The sequence below is a fragment of the Lygodium microphyllum genome, chromosome 6 (assembly GCF_053477565.2).
Source record: "Lygodium microphyllum isolate KBCC chromosome 6, Lygodium_microphyllum_v1.1.10, whole genome shotgun sequence".
Taxonomy (NCBI): domain Eukaryota; kingdom Viridiplantae; phylum Streptophyta; class Polypodiopsida; order Schizaeales; family Lygodiaceae; genus Lygodium; species Lygodium microphyllum.
The window spans coordinates 144847043-144867973 of record NC_141140.1 but is presented as its reverse complement, the minus strand read 5'-3'; the positions used below and the strand labels follow the sequence as shown (position 1 = coordinate 144867973).

Genomic DNA, 20931 nt, shown 5'->3' with positions numbered 1-20931 from the left:
GTAAGCAGCGATGAAGAAGAACTCGAGAACCGTGAATCAGCATTAAGAATATGCCACCAAGAACTCCAGATTTGGGTATTGCCATGCAGAAGCCCATGGCCCTCAAGGAAATAACGGGCTATAGCGACCCACGAATGATGATCCGAGCACATGGCGCGGAAAAGAGACCAACGAAGTGCCTGCATGTGAGTTTGGGCATCTAAAATAGCTCCGCCACCCATGCGTTTGGGGGTGCACGCATGCGACCACGAGATCCAGGAAATACCTGCATGCAATGAGTCCTTCTTCCATAGCATGAAGCGAATAGACTGAGTAAGAGCATTCAGAGTCTTAGTAGTCCAGGGCAACAATGGCAAGAAATAGGTGAGCATTGGCAACATAATTATCTGGGCTACTTTGAGGCGAACATGGAAGGGCCAAGCCTGAGACTTCCAATACATAAACTTAGCCACCATTTTCTGAGAAATCCACTGCAGAAGCTGCTTTGGAGGAACATCAACACCCAAAGGGTAGCCAAGATGCCGGACAATGGAGCCACGAGGAACAACCAGACCCTGCCAGTCCAAGGACTGCAAATCCGACTCCGTGCAGCTTAGAATGACTGATTTGAGCGCATTGATACGAAGGTCTAACGCCTGACCAAAGAGACCCCAAACATCCAATGCTTTTCGAAGGTTATCCTTGTCCGCACGCAAAATCATAAAGGTATCATCCGCCAGGGATTGGCTAATGAAGTGTTGTCCTGTAGGAAGCGACAGTCCGGCCAACTGAGAAGAGGCGGCCATATGTGATAACATGGAAAGAACTGGATGTGTCACAAGAGCAAAGAATAAAGGGCTCAACGGGCACCCCTGTCTGACAGAACGGGCAAGGACAAATGGCTCAGTAACACCTCCGTTCAGCATGACTCGCGAAGACGCCGCAGCACTAATGGTGTAGATCAGACGAGACATCCGAGCACCAAAGCCCATAGCAGACATAAGTTCAGCAACGAAAGACCAATCCAGATAGTCAAAAGCCTTTTCCAGGTCCAGTTGAATCAGTACTACCTCCTGATTAGAATGCCTGGCATAATCAATGGCCAATTGGGCATTCAAAACATTGTGTAGAATATTTCGGCCCTTAATGAAACCATACTGGAGAGGGTGCACAAGGGCAGGGAGATGCTTATGGAGCCGATTCGCCATTACTTTGGAAAAGATTTTGTACATGGAACCCATCAAAGAAATTGGGCGCCACTGTGTCAACTTAGATGGCGAAGGAACTTTTGGAAGGAGTTTAATAAGTCCTTGTTTCCATGAGGGAGGCATGATCCCCGTTTCCCACACCTGCTGAAACAAAGCCTGTAATGGTTTCACCAGTTGGGTAGCGAAAGCTTCAAAGAACTCATTGGTAAGACCATCCCAACCCGGACTTTTATCTTTGGGCAAGTGTAACAAGACGTCCATAACCTCTACTTCACCAATATCTGACTCCATAGTAGCTTGCATGTCCTGCGGAAGCTGATTGCGGACCAAGTCATAAAAAACCGAACGGGCCTGAGTAGTTTGGGCTGAAGGTGGAGAAGCGAAACCGAGAAGGTCACGGAAATAATTCCTGCACATATGCACAATAGTCTGTGGATCCAGGATAAGGTGGCCTCCTACATCCTCGAGTCTGGTCATATTCTCTCGAGCAGGAGAGGCATGGAGAGCTCGAAAGAACTTATGGGTCTGACATGCACTATCTTGCAAAGTCTCTGTCACATGTTGCAATTTGGCCTGCTGATACGATTTTAACTGAAAGTCTTTAATAAGATCGGCCACCCGCATGGCCAGTGCAAGCAGAAATGCATCGTCCGGAGTGTCCACCAGCAGGGAGCGAACCAAAACCAGCAAATCCTCCGCGGCCTGTCGACGGCACCGACAAAGAGAGGCATGATAGATCCCATACTGCCGAGCAACCCGCTGCACATTAGAAAGCAATCTTTCAAATGCCGCAGTGCCCTGAGAGGAAAAGTCCAAGAAGAATCTGTCAAGCAATTGCTACATATAGTCCTGAAAAATTACATGCTTCAAGTAGGACGAGTTGAAACGCAAAGGGAGTCTCTCCAGAAATTGCTTAAAAGGTGCAATGGGTTGTGCAAGCAACTCGAACTGCAGAGGGAAATGGTCCAACAAGGCATATTGCTGCAGCACTTTTATTTCAAGCATCTCAGGCAGAAAATCATCATTCTGCATGATATATATACGGTCCAACCGCGACCATGTTGTTGCATACTGGGCCGAATGGAAAGTAAAGCCTGTAGAAGACGGGTGTAGCCAGGACCAGAGATCTTGCTTAAGAACAGCAAGAGCCAACTCGTGCCACCTACGACTTTCCGGCGCATCCATTACCGAGTGCTCCGATGTGGACTGGGAAGAATCAACACACATATTGAAATCCCCCATGAAGAAGCCCCGTCTACCAAGTGACAAGGAAGTCCGCAAAGTCTGCCAAAGCTCCCGGCGAGATAACGAATCATTCGGAGCATAGAGGCCAAGTAACCATAAGATTTCCCCTTCGAGTAAAATTTCAACCACCAAAAAGCGGCCATGAACATCATTTTTAATAAGAACAGGCTGATATTTGGCATGTACAATCATGAGCACACCCAAATAATGCATGGCCTGTGTTCCTGCATAGAACAAACGAAAGCCATGGCAATCCACAACTTTTCCGGCGTCACTGTGACTCTTGTGCTCCACAGCGCACAGGACATCCCATTGATTCTCATACAATGCAGTCCACATGGCATGAACAAATTCCTCTCACATTCCACGTGGCTATTTTCATGTGTATGCAAAACACAATCAGGTACGAGACACAGCTTGCCTCGATTTGACTTTGTCGGCGAGAATGTCCAGGACTCCCTCATCCAAGAAATCTGCCAACACCGCAAAAGAGTTCTGAGGACCAGATTTGGAAGTAGACGGCATATCTGCTTGCTTGGGGTTGGAACGTGGATAACGACCGTCCCACGGGGTAATGACGTTGCCTCTGGTATCAAAAGCCAGCTTTGCAGGTGGACCCTTTAGACGATCCGAATACATTTTCTTGGCGGGCTGAGGACGGGGGGCTGAGGAAACCATAGCAGGAGCAGAGCGCTCGGGAGACAACATTTCCTTCCTGCGCATATATGTACGCATGGAATCTTGGGAGGTAGTAGGCACAGTACGCTCCATGCCAGCAACAATCCTGTTGCCTTTTTTTGCACGGACTTCAACCCAATCAGTGGCACGGGAATCCAGACCCGAAACCTGTCTTTTACCTTTGGCCAGAACTTGGGGCGGGTGGATAGTATCTAGCGACGGAGCATCACACACCATATCTTCCATGGGCGGAGCAACATGGCCCGCATCTGAAATGTGTTGCTCCTCTAGGCATTCGGCCATAAAGTGCCCCAACTGTCCACAGGAAAAGCAATGGCCTGCAAAATTGCCCCATTTCAAACGAAAGTGTAACGGATGCATGCCAGAGCAATTGAGGCGTAACCAAGCAGGGCGTTTCCTTGCAGTATCCCATAACATGCACAAGCGGTTGCGATTCACAGCCCTGAGACTGGGAGGGACCAGAACCGTGCCCACAGCGGCCATAGCATCCTTCAATAGCGGCCAATAAACAGCCGGACAATTTTCCACTTCTACCCACACAGGGCATTCACGTTGCAGGAGGCGCTGAAAATCGGCCATCGGGCGCCATGGAACCACATGAACCAACCGACGATCAAAAAACAAAGGCAGTTTAGACAGCAGAGCAGCACGGTGCGTCTCCGTTTTCAAGAGGACCTCAAAAAAACCTCGGGACCCAACAAAAATCTCTTCAACACATTCCCCTTGTAGCAGACTCTGCAGCCATTGGTGAATACGGGAAAGCAACGGGATTCGACCAGTGAAGAAGAGTATTACAGCTCGATCATAGAACACCGAAAAGGAGCGGAGGACAGTTTTGGGGTCAACGGTAGCTTCCAGAACATCTTCAGGTGCAGAGTCAGAGAAGGCTTCCTGATTATGTTGAACATATTCGCCAAGCAAAGTGTTGGCAAATTCCAGCAGATGCTCCCAGTCCACCTCCTGGGAGTCCACAGAATCCGAAGCAACCTGCGCATAGGAACGATCCTGAATAACACCTATCTCTTCCGAGGTATGCTTGGTACGTTTACCTGCACGCTGGATGTCAGGACCCGGGGGCATCTCTTCAGGGCACGGAACCATATCCTCCGGTTCCTCAGCATCAGAATCCGGGCCAAGCGCTGCCACCGTTTGGTCTATGAAATCCAGATCCAAACCAGCCATCGTGTATGACGAGCTGATCTCGAAGGAGGACTGACGCACAGTGCAGATCACTGTCGGCTGAGTTGGAAATCGGTACCCCTGTAAGCTGGGTTTGCACATGGCGGAGGACAACCCTCAGGACGTCACACGAACAGGTTGCAGGCGTTAAAAGTCTGGGGCAACCACCACGGTGGCTGACTGGCGAGGGCAGCGTCTCGCAGGCGTCGATGGGGCCACAGCCACACTGACGCAGAGGAAACGAGCACAGGCAGCGCAGGTGGGCGGTCGTCAGGCAAGCCGGATCCGGCAGGCACAGGCAAACAGGGACGGGACAGGCAGACAAGCTCCAGGCGTCAACGGTGCGCACTGTCAGGGTGCGCAGGTCAGGCGAGGGCAGGGACAGGACTAGGCGACGTGGCGACGGGGCAACCTGGCTCGTGGACGAGGGGGCGCGCAGGCGTCGGGGCAGTCAGGCGACTGGGCGCGCAGGGAACGGGCCACTCAGGCGACAGGGCGCGCAGACGACAGGGCGCGACGGGCAGTCAGACGACGGGGGCGCGACGGGCAGTCAGACGACGGGCATTCAGACGGCGCGACGGGGCACGCAGACGACAAGGCGCCATCGACCAACCTCTCTCCTTTGAATCTCTCTCTCTCTCTCTCTCTCTCTCTCTCTCTCTCTCTCTCTCTCTCTCTCTCTCTCTCCATTGCCTCCCTTCTAGCAGGATACTCCCTCCCTCTCTTTCCCTCTCCAATTTCAAATTCAAATTTCAAGCTCAACTTTTAAGCCCTCTATTCTCAAACTCTCTCTCCTCATGCTCTCTAATCCCACTCCCTCAAGCTCTCCTTTGCCATATCTCCACCCTACCTCCACTTTCAAGCTCTCCATTGGCCATCCTCTCTATCCTCAAGCTCTGAATATGTAAACTTCTAGTATAAAGTCTCTAAATGTTTAAAGTGTATTACTTTGAGTCCCAACATTCAGTTTAGGTATTAAATTTATATGTACAGTTTTTTTCATCAGATGTAGCATCAAACGTAGGTCCAAGATTAATTAGTCCGATTAGTACCGTACTAGTATCGGACAGTACTAATCGGACACCATCGGACATGAGGGTTGTGTTCCAGCTACACAGCATTGAGATAATGCATTGAATCTGTAACCACTTTCCAACTGAAACACAAAAAAGAAAAAAAAACTTGATGACACTTTCTACTACAGAAGCATCCCACATTTTCCCTTTGCCATGAAATTCATTCTTCTTGCCAACAGTAGACCTGCATTTAAGATGTTTTGTTGTCATAGTTTCAAAGTCATTGTCCAGCTTGTAAAATACCTGTCAGCCAATCCACGCTCCCAAGAGGTCGAATTAGGGCCACTAGGAATCGCAGGTGGACTAACACGTATGATTTTTAAAACACTACAATCCCTTTTGTTGTCATGCCAAACTGTGCCCAAGCAGCATCCCGTTGGAGAGAAGGCTGGGGTAGCACCTAAAATGCCAACTTCGAGGTAGTAGTTGTCAAAAGGAGTGAGGCTAGAGCCACAATAGGTGTAGACACCTCCACAAGCAGTTGCTGCGCCAAGTTCAGCTCCATGAGATGAAAATACAAGTTGTGGGCGAGGCCTCACAGTCGTTGGTCGGTCTGCATCATATGATTGACCATTCATAACAACAGATTGTGTTTCTAGTGTTTCTCCTGTCATTGAAGCTTTCACAAATGGAATGCTCTTTTCCACAGTGGATTTCCACATTGTCATTGTTGGATGTGATGCACCTGCATAGCTTGTGACAGTTGGCTCGAAAAGTTGATGTACACTCACTTGTTGTCCTGAGCTCTCCCATCGCTGCACTCTGTATCCAGTAAGAGAAGGTCCCTCTTCAGGATTAGGTGAAAAATAATGGCCTGCAGTTATTGCACTATTGCATTTTAGAAATGGTCATAGAACAAGTCTTTTCACACAGCTTTTTTAGCAGAGAATCCCACAAGTGAAGCTAGTAAACTGCAGACTCCTGGTACTCAAAATGTATGCAAAAAACTTGAGACAAGATAGTAGTACAATTGGCCTGACCCCTACCTTCGACTATTAAAACCACCAAAGCAGAGCCTCCTTTTGATGGATCAAATGCAACAGCACCAACTCCTGAACCCCATCCTGTTGTTGTTGACTGGGAGGAATCTGGAGCCACATATGCTGAGAGATTTGACACAGGGCAACACTGTAACATCGGACCATCCCCATCATCAACACCAAGATGAGGCTGTCGTAATTTTGAGTTAGCAGAAATATTGCCAGGCTTGCCTTCAGCATGGTGTACTGTGATTCCTGTTCCTTGCACATTTTCTTTACCTTCAACCCAAGAGCCATCATGCCAACTCAATAAAAAGGCAGGCAATGCAGAAATTCCAGGCCAGGATGTAGAAATGAAAATCGGAGTTGATGTAGTGTTGGCTGCTCCAAATGTGGCTTGCTGAGTGTTTCCTTGGCTGTTCACGAGCAGTGGACTAACTTCCCAGATTACAACCGTTGAAGGATTGCCGATAGGAACCCCTGCAACAAACAACGCACCTGATTCGTTTACAATAGCATCAGCTGATATCATACCACTGGGCCCAGCTCCTAATACTCCTTTGCCTGTGGACATCCAATGTTTAGCTGCAGCTGATTGTAATGGAGGCCTTTGATACCAGTGTAGCTGCACAGATCCTGATGTAAAAACCGAGCATATGCAAAGAAAATTTGGCCAACGAGCTGCATCAACATAATTCACAAATTAAGAAAGGTATGAGAACACTCTGCATAAGTATGTAATGTTTAAGAACAATTTTATTCAAAGTAGCCCTTGCCTGCATGTCTAATCAACACTACCTGTTGCTCGAGGCTGGTGTGAAATAAATCTATCCTCAAAAGATGACTTGGGTAAGCTACTTGTTGAATTTGAGCTCCAACGGTACTGGAAACATAATAGCATATAACTGTAGAGGGTGAACTCAAAAAAAGACTGCCAGTCTTCGTATAAGGAATTTTTTAAAAATGAAATTTTTAAAAAGGCAACAAGCGACTTGTTTGCATGAAACATGCATGAAAATAAAAGAGTCGACCAGCTGATTTCTTGGAGGGCTTCTCCTGAATTTATGCCATCACAAATAAAATAGCTTTCATCAACAATCAAAAGAACTAGAAAAGGTAGAGCTAACGCAACACTCATCTACAAACGTCCCAAGATTCTACACCCATGCTAGATCAAATTGTTCTATCTTAGATTGGATAGATGAAACATGTTTCATGCTCAACACTAGGATTCCTTCAAACATAAGGTTTCGCTGGATCATTCTCTTAAACTATACAGTCATGCCCCACTCTGCATGGTTGTCACATCCATTTGCCTCCTATTAGGATTGTCCAATGCTACTATGGTGCTAGTCAAACTAACAATCCTCAAACATATGTCTGATCCTATGTCTGATGAAAAAAGTTCTCACACATCATTTAAGACACAATTTAAGACCTATATTTAAATTTTAATGTTGAGACCTAAACAAAAAAACTACAAATTTCAAATGTTTAGAATATTTACCTTGAAGCTTCAAACATAGGTGCAATTTGCAAAAGCCAATTGAAGAAGAGGCATCAGTACATGGATGATAGGATTGAGCGGCTACAATCTACATGCTTATCTCAATCTCATAGCCACTACTAGAAGAACCATCAGAAGTAATAGAGGATTCATCATACATCTCGCCAAATATCCTCACTAAAAACTAAGGATATTGCCCTTATCATCATACTTAGGCTCTCTAGATCCACACCTTGTGTAGCACTAATGGCCCCACCATGTGCTACAAATGTTGATGCTACACCAAGTAGCACAAGTCTAAACAAGCTCATCAAGAATGATGCTCCAAGCTCATCAAGAATGGGTGTGAAACACCGCAATCTATCTTCTCTACCTCCCTGTAGAGGTCTGAGAAATTTTTCTACTCCTCTTGATCACACTCTTTAATTACAATTTCGACATGATTTCCAAGAGCTTGAGGGTATCTACATTCATCCACAATTTCAAAACACAATTTCAATTTTAGATTCTAATATCTAAACATTTTAAATACTACACATAATCCTATACTACATCGTAGACTTTGATGTATACCTATCACACCATGGGGATCTAATGCATACTATGCAACGTACATAAGTGAGCAACAATAAATGGGTCGCTCCAACTACCATGTGCTATGCTTGTTATGCATCTTCATGTGTATAAGGGAATAGGAGGTCCAATTCCACTAACACACCCCTAAGGAGCAATCCTAAAGCAACATAAGAGTGCAATAAGAGTAACCAAGAAGAGAGTCAACTAAGTAATATGTTATCATAGACACATAGAGAGGCTAACATTTTACTTGTCAAGAACCCTAAAGAAACCCTTTGTAGATGGAGATATTGGTAGCCAGATAACTCCCACATGTCGAAATAACAGGTATAATCTAATATCATGTCAAAATAGTGTGAGAGAATGGTATGCAATTTGACCATATCAGAGAGACAATAGGACTTGCGGGGAGAAACACAAGTAAACCGCAAACACAAAGAGAAGAAGAAACTCACAGAAAACATAGAAGAAGATGATAATGAATGATGAAGCACTAAATCATGCTAAGTGGACCAAGCTGATACAACAAAGCCGAAGCTATGAAGATGACTGCATTGTCTAATCTGATCAGGTGTTTATGAAGGGAATCTACATAGTGAAGGGAGCGAAACGCAATCCTCCAATAATAGGATATTGAAGGTAATGGCAAATGGTGAAGGAAAGGATAGTCACCTGTAGAGGGAGTGAAGCACGGTCCTTAGGAGCTATCAAAGATGAAGGATATGCTGAAATCTCTCCAAGATGATGGCTGGTATCAAGGCGATTGCTAGGCAACCAACCAAAGAAGAAAATGCCAAAATATCTAATGAAGGTTGTAGCTGAAGATATGGAGCTCATACAGATGGATGTAAAGACCGCATTCTTACATGGTGATCTACATGAAGACATATATATGCAGCAGCCTGAAGGGTTTGTGGAAAACGCGAAAGAGAAGATGGTATGTAAACTCAAAATGAGTTTGTATGGGCTGAAACAAGTACCAAGAGAATGGTATCATAAGTTTGAAACATTCATGCAGTCTCCAGGTTTTCATAGAAGTCAAGTGGATCACTACTTGTACACCAAGAAGGCAGCAGATGGCAGCTTGATTATCTTAGTTTTGTATGTTGATGACATGCTGATTGCTGGCAGGGCTACTCATGCCTTGGACTCACTGAAGCAAAGTCTTCATGGCAACTTTGACATGAAGGATCTTGGTGATGCAAATCACATTCTTGGTATGCGAATACTTAGAGATAGGTCGAAAGGATTGCTCTATCTATCTCAGCACGAGTATATTCCCAAGGTTTTGCAGCGTTTCAATATGGAGGGGGGGAAAACAATTGGGGTTCCATTGCCTCCATATGTGAAACTCGGTGCAGAGGATAGCCCTACATCTGATGATGAGAAGGCTGAAATGGCCAAGATACCATATGCTTTAGATCCTGGCAATTTGATGTATGCTATGGTCGCTACACATCCTGACATTGCCTTTGCAGTGGGAGTGGTAAGCAGATACATGGCAAACCCTTGTAAAAAGCATTGGGAAGCAGTGAAAGGTATTATGAGAAACCTGAAAGGAATAAAGGAGTTATGCATCTCCTTTGGAAAGCAGAAGGCATCTATTGTTGGCTTTACGGATGCAGACTATGCTGGTCATACGGATTGCAAAAAGTCCACTTCTGGGTATGTGTTTACCTTCACAGGAGAAGCAATCTCTTGGATCTCCAAGCTACAAAAGTGTGTTGCATTGTCTACTACAGAGGTAGAGTATGTGGCTGCCACTGAGGCATGCAAGGAGGCTTTATGGCTTTCACGTCTGGTAGGAGAGCTTGGCATTATAGAGTTACTTGTTCTCCATTGTGATAGTCAGAGTGCTATCATGCTAGCACGGAATCCCGTCTTTCATGCAAAGACAAAGCACATACAGGTGAACTGCGACTTCATTAGAGATATACTTAACAACAAGAGCATTGAGCTTGTCAAAGTACATAAGGATGATAATCCTGCAAACCTTCTCACGAAGGGTCTCCCAATAGAGCCGTTTGCTCATTGCCGACAGATGATGGGAGTTGGATAGATATATGTATTTCAACTTTGTACATACCTAGACTTAGCTGATTCTTTTCTCTTCTTAAGGCACATTGCCTTTAGGTGGGAGGTTGTTGGGAATAAATGGCCATCGTGCTCTTTCATACGTGCACAAGTGTGAACACACCCGTAGCACTTGTACTTTCATATATATATATATATATATATATATATATATATATATATATATATATATATATATATATATATCTAAAAACCTAAAGTGGTACACTCATCATTGTACCCACACAAAACGTGCTCACTCTCTACTCTCTGTCTCTCTCTACTGCTAATGAACACTGACTGTCTCGATCTTCGTGCCTCCCAGTCACTATAGTGGCGTCCCGGCTCTCTCAAGTGGCACCCAAAAAGCTTTTTTGGCCTATAAATGGAAACCAAAAAAGGAATGAAGGAGAAAAAAGTGTTGATTGACTAGGTTTCTCAACACCACGGAAACAATGGCTTACTTGACAACTCCCTCTTCTAGCACAAAGGGGAGACCAATGTCGTGCACCTTTGGTCACTGTGATTTATTATTTCTTGAAGGAAGTCACCATGTAAGCTTTCAACTAGTGGCTTCACAACAATAGCATTAACCAAATCACAAATACAAATCTCAATGATCTAATACCATTGTTGGATATTTGAGCCTAGTGTTGAGCTAACACTTGAAAAAAACCCCAAAACGTGCTTCATTAATGAATTAAATCTCTTTATTAAAAAGAAATGTGATCATAGAGTGTGTCTTTGTCCCATAAGCACAAACTCTATTTGGGGGAACCAACCTTCTATAATAGACAAGCTGCCCTTCACACAGCCCAATCTCGTTTTTGCAATTTGCAGGTGCCATCTCTCTGCTATCGACACCCCATTCACAAAGGAGATCTCCGCCAGAGCTGTCCACCTGCCTACCGCCTGGCACCTGCTGCCCAGCCTTCTGCTGTTGTTGGTGACTACTTCCAGCCCTCTTCTCACTACTGTCCAGCCAGGCAACTGCTGTCCACACCTGTTTCAGCTGCCACCTACTATCTACCAGCCCTAGAGGGCTGTGTTTGCAGCTGTACAGCCTCCTACAGCCTGTGTTTTGCCTACACAGCTGCCACCTGTTAGCCCACGTCACCCACGCTGCTTCGTTTCAGCCTGACTACTGCCGCCCTGCCTAATTCAACCCTTTTTGCAGCCACATTTTGTTGTTTTGGAGCCATCCCTAGCTGCCACATCATCAGCCTGATCAGTTTTTTGCTCCTTCATCTGCCAATATGACACATAGCATGTGCGTTTACTGCTTCCAGACACCTCCGAGGCTGCCTGCTGCATTTCCAGAACTGTTAGGAGTACAGGCCACTCTCCAGCTCATTCTCTCTATGCCAATACTTGAGACACAAGAGTTCTAGGTTCAGCATTCTTCACTGCATAGTATGTTTGCTGCATTGAGCATCATATTCAACATTCATGCATTATCATTCACTGTGTCCATTGTCTTTGAATTACCCTAACCCTAACTATGTTTCTTTATCAATGTGTGTTTGGCATACGATCGTGTTGTGCTTTCTATGTTAAAGCAATTATTTACACCCAAAAGTGAAGACTAGCAATTATGGCAAATGGAACACCATGAGAGAGAGACTGACAGACAGACAAACAAAGAGAGAGAGACTGACAGACAGACAGACCAAGAGAGAGTGAAAGAAATATATATCTGCATCTCCAAAAAGCCCCAATGGCCTATAAGACAAAGAAATGAGTGCATCTCACAATGTCATCTCAAGTCAAGAAAAACAATGAAAACAAAAATGACTAACTACACTAATGCTTACAACGATAATGACTACAAGTATAGGCTACCATCATGTACAAAATTCTTTCTCAATAATACTTCAGTTGACTTGGAGGACCTCAGCTTGATCAATAGAACTCTCTAGAAGCATTGCACTCTCCTTAAGGCAATAATGTTTGTCATGAGATGGTCCAAGACATCAAGTTTCACAGAGAGGGGGTACTTGTTTGAGTCAACTTGGATGGTGATCGATGATGGCTCGGATTTTCCAAAGGTCAAGATGTCAAGTGCAACGACAAGATGGTGAGCATTGTGCTCTACAAAGTGTGGCTACTTGGTCTATTGTGGCCCCTCTAACTTGTGAATGGTGTGGTGGTGTTGCTACAGTGGTAGTGCCTGGTGAGCTAGCACTGAAGAAACCTATAAAAGCCCACTATCTTACTCACTCTACCTTTGTCTTTATTCTACTCAAAATTTTCTCTGTGTGTTTGGACCTCCAATAGGAGCAGTCCTAGGCATCTTCAATCCTCCTACTCCATCACCTTGTGGAGGGGCCTAAACCCCTTCTAGAAAAGGCAATGAAATGATATGGAGCACAGCTGCAAATAAAGGGCTCCTCTAACTCAACCTCCTAGTGGCATAACTAACAAATGTATGTGCATATATTGTTATGTCTCAACCTTGAGCTGGTGTGATGATATCTGTATCTACCCAATAGCACTAAGTATCCCATGGGGGAGATAGACATCCATGTACACTGGCATGACAATGCGTCCCTCTATTGACATGTGTGAGAAATGGCAATGACAAGAGAGAGAGAGAGAGAGAGAGAGAGAAAGAAAGATCTATTAACATCCTTTGCAAGCCAAAATTGACCTATAGGATAAATCAAATAATTCATTACATTCCACTTCACGGCATTAGTGCCATGTAAGCACATAGAAGCAACATGGAAATATGAAAAAATACTAAATTCTAAGCTCTTATGACTCATAAAATCTTTGACTACAAACATTAGATTTCATTACAAGTGTAAAGAATAGTTGAAATACATCACAAGAAAATTCACTTCTCAAGAGGTGGAGTGCAGAAATCTCTGATAACTACTTTTCCTCCTCTATATACCACCCATTTTCCATTCCTTCTTGCCTCTTTAACTTTAGCTATTTCTATCAATCAATGTTTGAGTTGGAGGGAGGTCAGCTCATCTACGATCCACACTCTTATCCCTTGCAAGAACTTAGTTTGTTTCATAATTGCTACCTTCTCTCTCATGTTCATGTACATAACTTGGCTTGTGTATCCTTTGGGGTAATGTGGATAGGGTCCCCCAAGTCTATGAATGGGACAACCTTGTTTAAGTGTGTTTTTAGTACATCTCTTTCCAAGATGATATCTTGCTCAACCTCTAGAGAGGACTTCTCCCTATTCCATCCCGTAGGGAGGCCACCAATCCTTCTCTCTCCTAATACGAGAGAGAGAGAGAGAGAGAGAGACAACTAAGTACATAAAGCTAATGTTGAATAGATAGATTTGAGTGTGTTATGTGTGATGAAAGTACAAATGATAAGGCCTCAATGTATAGGCAACGATACATACCTAAATCTTTGACCCTTATTACATGTTGACAGTGTGAAGAAAATTGTGAAGTAGCTATTAGGGTTTGCACTAAGGAAACACTAAGTGTACGACCACAATAGAAACACAACAATACAAACACGCATGTGCAAAACTCAAACCCTAAAAGCAAAACTTAAAACTCAAACAAGAAACAAACACAAGCAAAAGGAGAAAGAAAGAACACTACTCTGAAGTGAATGAAAATTGTAAATGAATGAAGAGTGTACAAAGTGCCCAAGGGCACAGCAACAGTGTTAAAGAGTGACATCCATCAAAGAAAAATCCCAAGTACTGTAACCACTAGTCGGAGATGAGAGAGGACTGAATAATGAAGGGCAGCAAGCTGGTAACCGCAGCAGTGTACCACCACAAAAGGCTGAAAACTGATCATCTAAGGCACAAAATTGTCATGTGATAAGAGGAAAGGTGTCTGCACATGTAGGCAGTTTGTTGGACAACAAAATGGCACAAACTGCAGTAGTCCACTAGTGGAAGAGACGGCAATAGCTTGTCACCTCATATCAAATGCAACTAATCAGGTGCTATGCTGACGCAGTAAATGGAGACCTCCAAACAGCAAGGTGATGGCTGGAAACATGCTGCCTAGGGCTAGATGGTGATGGGCTGCAATCAGTGATGGCTGGACAACAAACGGTAGGTGGCTGATGGCTGAAATCTACACGGAAGAGTAAGAAAACTACACAAAAGGATGAAAACTAAATGGAAGCAACTTGTCTATTTATAGTATAATCATGGGAAATGAGGAAACGGAAAGAGAAATGGAAATGGGAACAGAAACAAAAACCGCAAAATTTTGGAGTTTTAGGGAGTTTTTCGTAACTAAAGAGATGAGAAGACAAAAACAGAAATGGAAATGCACACAAAAACAGAAACAATGAAATGGTAAGAATGTGATGTTGCAGGGCGTTTCCAATAACTATGATTTATAGATGTGGATGGACCGTCCCAAATTAGGGTTTCATAGGAACTCTCTCGAACCATGCACCATTTTTGCATTTTTCATCAAATAAGCATGTTTTGGGCCTGTTTAAGAGACTAATCAACATGTTATATAGTTGTTAGCTCAATACCCCCTCTCAGGCCCAAAATAAAGCTAGAAAGGAAAGCCAATCCAGTTTTGCCACAGGCATGCCATCCCAAAGCAACCAAGGCATCGGACAAAGGGTGCACAGTGGCTACCCAATGGCCTACCAAGACTACAGAGGCAATAGTTATCTTACCAATGGAGTCCAAGTAGTCACCCAGAGAGGACACAGCATTGGACAAAGGTTCTCATTGTCTGCCCAATGGCCAACCAAGTCTTGCAAAGGCAAATAAAACCATAATGAACTTTTTTTTAAAATAAGTGTTTTGAGAGATGATTTGCGGTCAATTAAGTAAGTGCCATATGAGAGAATGAGAAAGTATGGTTAGATCCAACCGACCACAAAGCACACAAGCCACCCATCCACTCAAGGGTATCAATGATGATGTAAGGGTGATGAAGTAATGGTAGTGTGGTGTACAAACCGCCCATGAAAACATCTTAGGATTCGGCTAGTGTTGCTCTGCACAATGAATATGCTACATGATATGAAAAGCTCATGCAACAGGTGCTACTTGAACAATGTCCCTCAAGGAAAATTTGTTCACATGCCTAATTGCCCTTTAAAAAAATGATGAAATCATGCAATACAAAAGGAGGAGGTACAACACGGGACGAAAGGCCAATGTCAAAGACAACTGCTAAAACCTCTAGAATACCAAGAATGGTAGCAACCCCTTCTCAACCTTGGATGTCGACGCCAAAGAAGGAAGATGAGTTGGATGTCAGTCTTCGTGTGGTGCCGAGAACCATGATGTGAGGAAGCACCCCAACTCAAAGAACAAGATAGAAGTCAATGCCATGATAGCATCAAGAGAGATGCTGCACGATCCGCCTCAAAGGAAAAGCCTCCATGTTGGTAGAAAAGTAACTGAGAGTGAAACTCAAGACATGATCTCCACATTAACTTAACATTGATTGTGGCATTGCGGACTCTCCATTGACGGATATGGTCAGGGTGGACTAATTGAAGGTCTGTCACGGGCTTTAGACCAACAACAAGGTCCCAAAGGCCTTGGGACTCAAGCACTTGTTGCACGAAGGTTGACCTAGTAATGAAATTCGACCCATTAAAACAAGTCCTATCCGTGAAGGCATTCTTAGCTATTGTAACAAGAGTGGTAGTGTTAGGAGATGGATAAGATATGTAATAAGGGTAGGTTGGGGGATAGATTGCACTTGGGGCTGGATCTCGGAGTACCCACCATACATGCGAGAAGTGTGCACAATGGATCCGAATGTGGGCATGGTAACCACATGAGAAACCCATGGAGAAGGGATAGGGACATGTGGAGTAGAGGATGGGAATCCCTACATAGGAATCACCCATGGAAAGTGTGATGACACACCATAAGCAAAGGATGGAAATCCCTACATCTGAGAGATCAAAGGCGCATGACTAGGACTAGTGAGGGGAATGCCCATCAAAGCCGTCACAGTGAGAGATGTTGTCCTTGCTGGTGAAAAGGTAAAGGAAACTCTGTCAAAGGGTGCAATTCCATGTAACGAAGCCCCATGGTGCAAAGTGGTTTGAGGGTGAGTGGATGGTGCAGTGATAAATGCCTACATACCTTGTGATGATGCATCATGATGTGAAGTGGTAGAAAAGTACGTGTATAGAATGAAGAATGAGAAAGTGCTACAAAAGAAAACAAAGGGTTCCAACTCCCAATGTGAAAAATGGGATGTGGAGTGGAATCTAAGGTTTTGAAATAAAGAAGAGAGAAAATTGAGGTGGGGACTAAAAGAGAGTGGGATGAAAGGGATTTGAGAAGAGTGGCTTAGATGCTCAAATGAAACACAAGATGTAGATATACCTAATGATGTCTGCTTCGAGAGCCCCCTCTATTGAAGCTTGCATATAGAAAATCATCCGGATCTCGTATACCAAAAGGGTAAGTAGGAGAGGGTTTTGATTCATACAACTCAAAGGGGTTATACGAGCCTGACATTGAGCCTGGTTGAGAAGAAGATGGGTCGCCAGTTGTCCCAAATGTTGTGTGCCTTCCATGATCGAAGAGACAACTAGCCTCACCAACCAATCTAAATGGAGTAGCAAAGCTAGTAGGAGAGATGTAAGTTTGACTATACATGATGTGTAAGTACTCTTAAAACTCCTCCTCTAACATAAGACTAAATCTGGAACAAGAAAAAACAAAGAAGGTGAAGGTGAAGGTGGAGTGTCGTCTTCTTTCCGGAGTCCATAATGCCTCCTTAGGATCTCCAATGATGGAGAAGCATGATAAGACATCATGGGGTCCCAAGAAGAAGGTGACTAAAACATTGTGATTCGGTTACTTTATCCCTTATCTTACGAGATGAAGCCATTTGTTTCTACATATACATTCTATTAAAGCTTTCTAACAAAAGCATGCAGTTGGAAAATATCAATATCTATTTTAATCATTTACAATCATCAACTATTTTTACTCTTCATATTCTCTTTTCGTCACTTTCTTATAAATGTCTTATATTTTTTTGTGCTCTCTTTTCATTCAATCATTATCGCATTAAGGTTGCATTCTTAGGCACTAGATATAGTTGAACACAAGAAGTGCATGACTTAGAAATTAAAATTGGTGATTATGTTAAACGTAGAAATTTCCTAGTTGTGCCTATGCAATCTAGTGACATTATTCTAGGCACACCTTGGCGTCATCAGTATAATCCCGATATAGATTATTCCACGCATTCAATGAAGATTCATTCTCATGGAAAACAAATCACATTGCATGGTATGTCCACTTTTGATAATTTTCCATTGCTTAGTCATACACAGGCTAAACGTACATTAAGAAAAGGTAGCAAATCCTATTTAATCTAGGTGAATGAAATTAAAGTGAAGTACAATAAGATGCATCCTAGGCACACACAATTTCTTTCACAATTTAAAAACTGTTTTGCTGCTGACTTATCACCTGGTTTACCACCCACACGACCTGAAGATCATAAAATAGACTTAATTCCAAGTTCTCAACCACCATGTAAAGCACCTTATCGACATAATCAAATTGAACAAAAAGAAATTCAAACTCAAGTTGAAGATTTGTTAACCCGGGGACTCATTAGACCTAGTAGTTCTCCATTTGGTGCACCTGTTCTATTAGTTAAAAAGAAAAACAACACTTGAACCTTCCATAATCAATAAGGAAAGACACAATCTATCTTTCAAAACTTTAGGGTTTTCTTATTTTCATTTATTAGGATTTGAGCTTTTACCATTGATAGGCAAGTGTCAATTTTGTAGCTTCAACAAATCACAAGCTAAAGAAAGAGTATAAAGTGTAATCTAAACCAACATCAATAATGGTACAAAAGAGTACTTAAAAGAATCCAAAGAAAGCCAAAAGGCTTAAATCATATTTTGTTATCCTTCAAGTGTATAAGCAACTCTTTTCTAAGCTAGATTTCTAGCCTCATCACTACCATTTAACAAAGATTTCAAGATAAATAATGATTATGTGTGGTTTTATCTTTGCCAAGTTATAATGATAGACATTGATGGTTCTCTAACAAGAACTCTCAAGATTCATGACAAGTTCCTAACTATCTCTATTAAAGAATTTTGTGGGCTTCCATACTAGCTTAAACTGTACGATCATGACAGAAACACAACCATACAAACATAGACGTGCAAAACTCAAACCCTAAAAGTAAAACTCAAACAAAAAACAAACATGAGCAAAAGAGTAGAGAAATAACACAACTCTGAAGTGAATGAAAACTGTAAATGATAAAGAGTGTACAACAAGTTGGTCAGCAAAACATAGGAGTCAGAAGGGCTGAAATCCGATAAGCACAGCAATGTACCACCACAAAAGGCTGAAAATTGATCACCCGAAGCAAAGAATTATTAGGTAACAACAGGAGAGGTGTCTGCTAGTGTAGGCGGGCCGCAACCTGCTGGTGGACAGATGATGCAACAAGTGGAGACCAAACAGCAAGGCGATGGCAGAAAACAAGCTGCCTAGGGCTGCATGGTGATGGGCTGCAGATAATGATGGCTGGACAGCAGACAATAAGTGGCTAATGGCTAAAATCTGCACGGAAGAGTGAGAAACCTACACAAAAGGATGAAGACTAAATGGGGGCAGCCTATCTATTTATAGATGTGGATGGACCCTCCCAAATTAGGGTTTCACACAAACCCTCTCGAAATGCACACAATTTTTGCATTTTTCATTAAATAAGCATGTCTTGGGAGTTGTTTAAGAGGCTAATCAACATGTAATGCATCTGTTAACTCAACAGGGTGGTGTAGGTGTAAACACCTAAGCATACACTCTTACACACCATAATGTGTGTTCACCCACGGAGGTGATAAATAACTAAAACTTTACCATGGAATGATGCTAGTTATAAGATCCCATCTATGGCAGTGCCCTTGAGCCTACAATTCCTCTAAAAATTTAGCATTGCAATCCTGCTGAATTAGTTGACCCAAAAGAGATAAGCATAACTCCCCTACTTATCCTTAGACAATAGTCAAAGCCTCTATTTGGGACCCATATGACCATCCTTAATGCCATAACTGTAACCCGACCTGCCTAAACATATAATGGCAGTGTTAGAGGCATTAAAGAGCAGCCCACATAACTTTACACCTTAGGAGATGAGAAAAAACATTTTTTAAACCTTAATGGATAAGGGAGAAATTGAAAATAAAAATAAATCATAGAAAACTCTAACTAAAGCTTAATCAAGCTCTAAATAGAGCTTTAAAAACATGATTTTGGGTGCAAAAGGGCCACTCCCTGTTTTTGTAGGCTTTACAACTTCCAAAGCTCTGCAATTTTCTCTCCCCTCTCCCACTTTCAATATTCTTCACAGCCAATGAACTGATTGCAAAGCAGGCCTACAGAAGTCCATGACCAAAAGAGAGATCCTAGAGGAATAGAGGCTGATCTAAGGTAGAAAAAAATGATAGAGATTTCTGATTACAGCAGTAGACAGCAATTAATTTCACTCGAGGCTAATCTCAGCCCTCCACAACTCCACCGATTGATTGTAATCAGCCCACAATCACATAATTGGCTCTAAACTAGTGTAGAGAGCTAAAGAAAGGGTGCTGCTGGCTGTATATGAGCATAGTGTCATTGCCTCTCTGGGCTGTCACTGTAGTCTAAGGAGCTACCACTATCTAGGGATGTGGAATCTATGGCTCCTGCGTGACAAAAGTAGCATCTGTAGAGGCTGCAAGAGGCTGAGGTAGTGCCACACAGGCTGCCACTGGTCCAAGGTCTCTGACCACTCTTCATTGTCCCTCTACCTGCCTCTATGGATCTAGGCCTCTCTGCTCATATCCCTACCTCATGTCTCTCTGCTCTTGCTGTCCCTCACAATGTCTCCTCCTCTGTCTAACATTATGTCATCATTCTGCCTCACTCCTCCAAGGCCTAGGTCTGCCACTTCCCTCATCGTTGAAGGAGACCCACCACTATTGTGACCTAGGGCATTCTACAAGATATCCAATCATCCCTCTGTCTACTCTCACTGCTCTCCATCCTCCCTCTGCCTATCTCTATAGCTCTAGGCCTCCTTGCTCCTATCCCTATCTCATGTGTATGCACTCTTGCTGTCCCTCACATTGTCTCCCCTATCTGGCATTACATTGTCTAGCGTTCTGCCTCACTCCTCCGAGGCCTAGGTCTACCACTTCCCTCATCTTTGAAGGAGACTTACCAATATCATGACCTAGGGCATTCCAGTACAAGATGTCCAATCATCCTACAAGTGCAAAACTTGCCAAGGAGTCTTGTATGACAATTGGCTGGACGAGAAAGAATCATGGATAGAGGGTATTCAGAGAATTAGGGGTAAACTATGGACACAATGACTCTAACCAATGGGCATCAGTGTGGACCCCCCAAGACTGCATCAACAAAGGTCCTATCTCTTTGTATAATGTGG

The 20931-nt window shown here is 43.4% G+C and overlaps 1 protein-coding gene across 4 annotated transcripts in view; it reads right to left on the bottom strand.

Moving 5' to 3' along the window:
• SFR6 (sensitive to freezing 6) overlaps nt 1-20931 on the bottom strand; it is a 230994-nt gene that overhangs the window by 151450 nt on the left and 58613 nt on the right. For 3 of the 4 annotated variants that reach the window (XM_087680205.1, XM_087680204.1, XM_087680206.1), the window contains 3 exons: nt 7165-7249; nt 6373-7047; nt 5630-6200 (listed from right to left, as the gene is read on the bottom strand). In XM_087680205.1, the coding sequence (XP_087536331.1) occupies nt 5630-6200; nt 6373-7047; nt 7165-7249 (1331 nt within the window). Of the gene's footprint in view, nt 1-5629; nt 6201-6372; nt 7048-7164; nt 7272-20931 lie in introns of all 4 variants that reach the window. The other variant, XM_087680207.1, reaches the window with a different exon arrangement.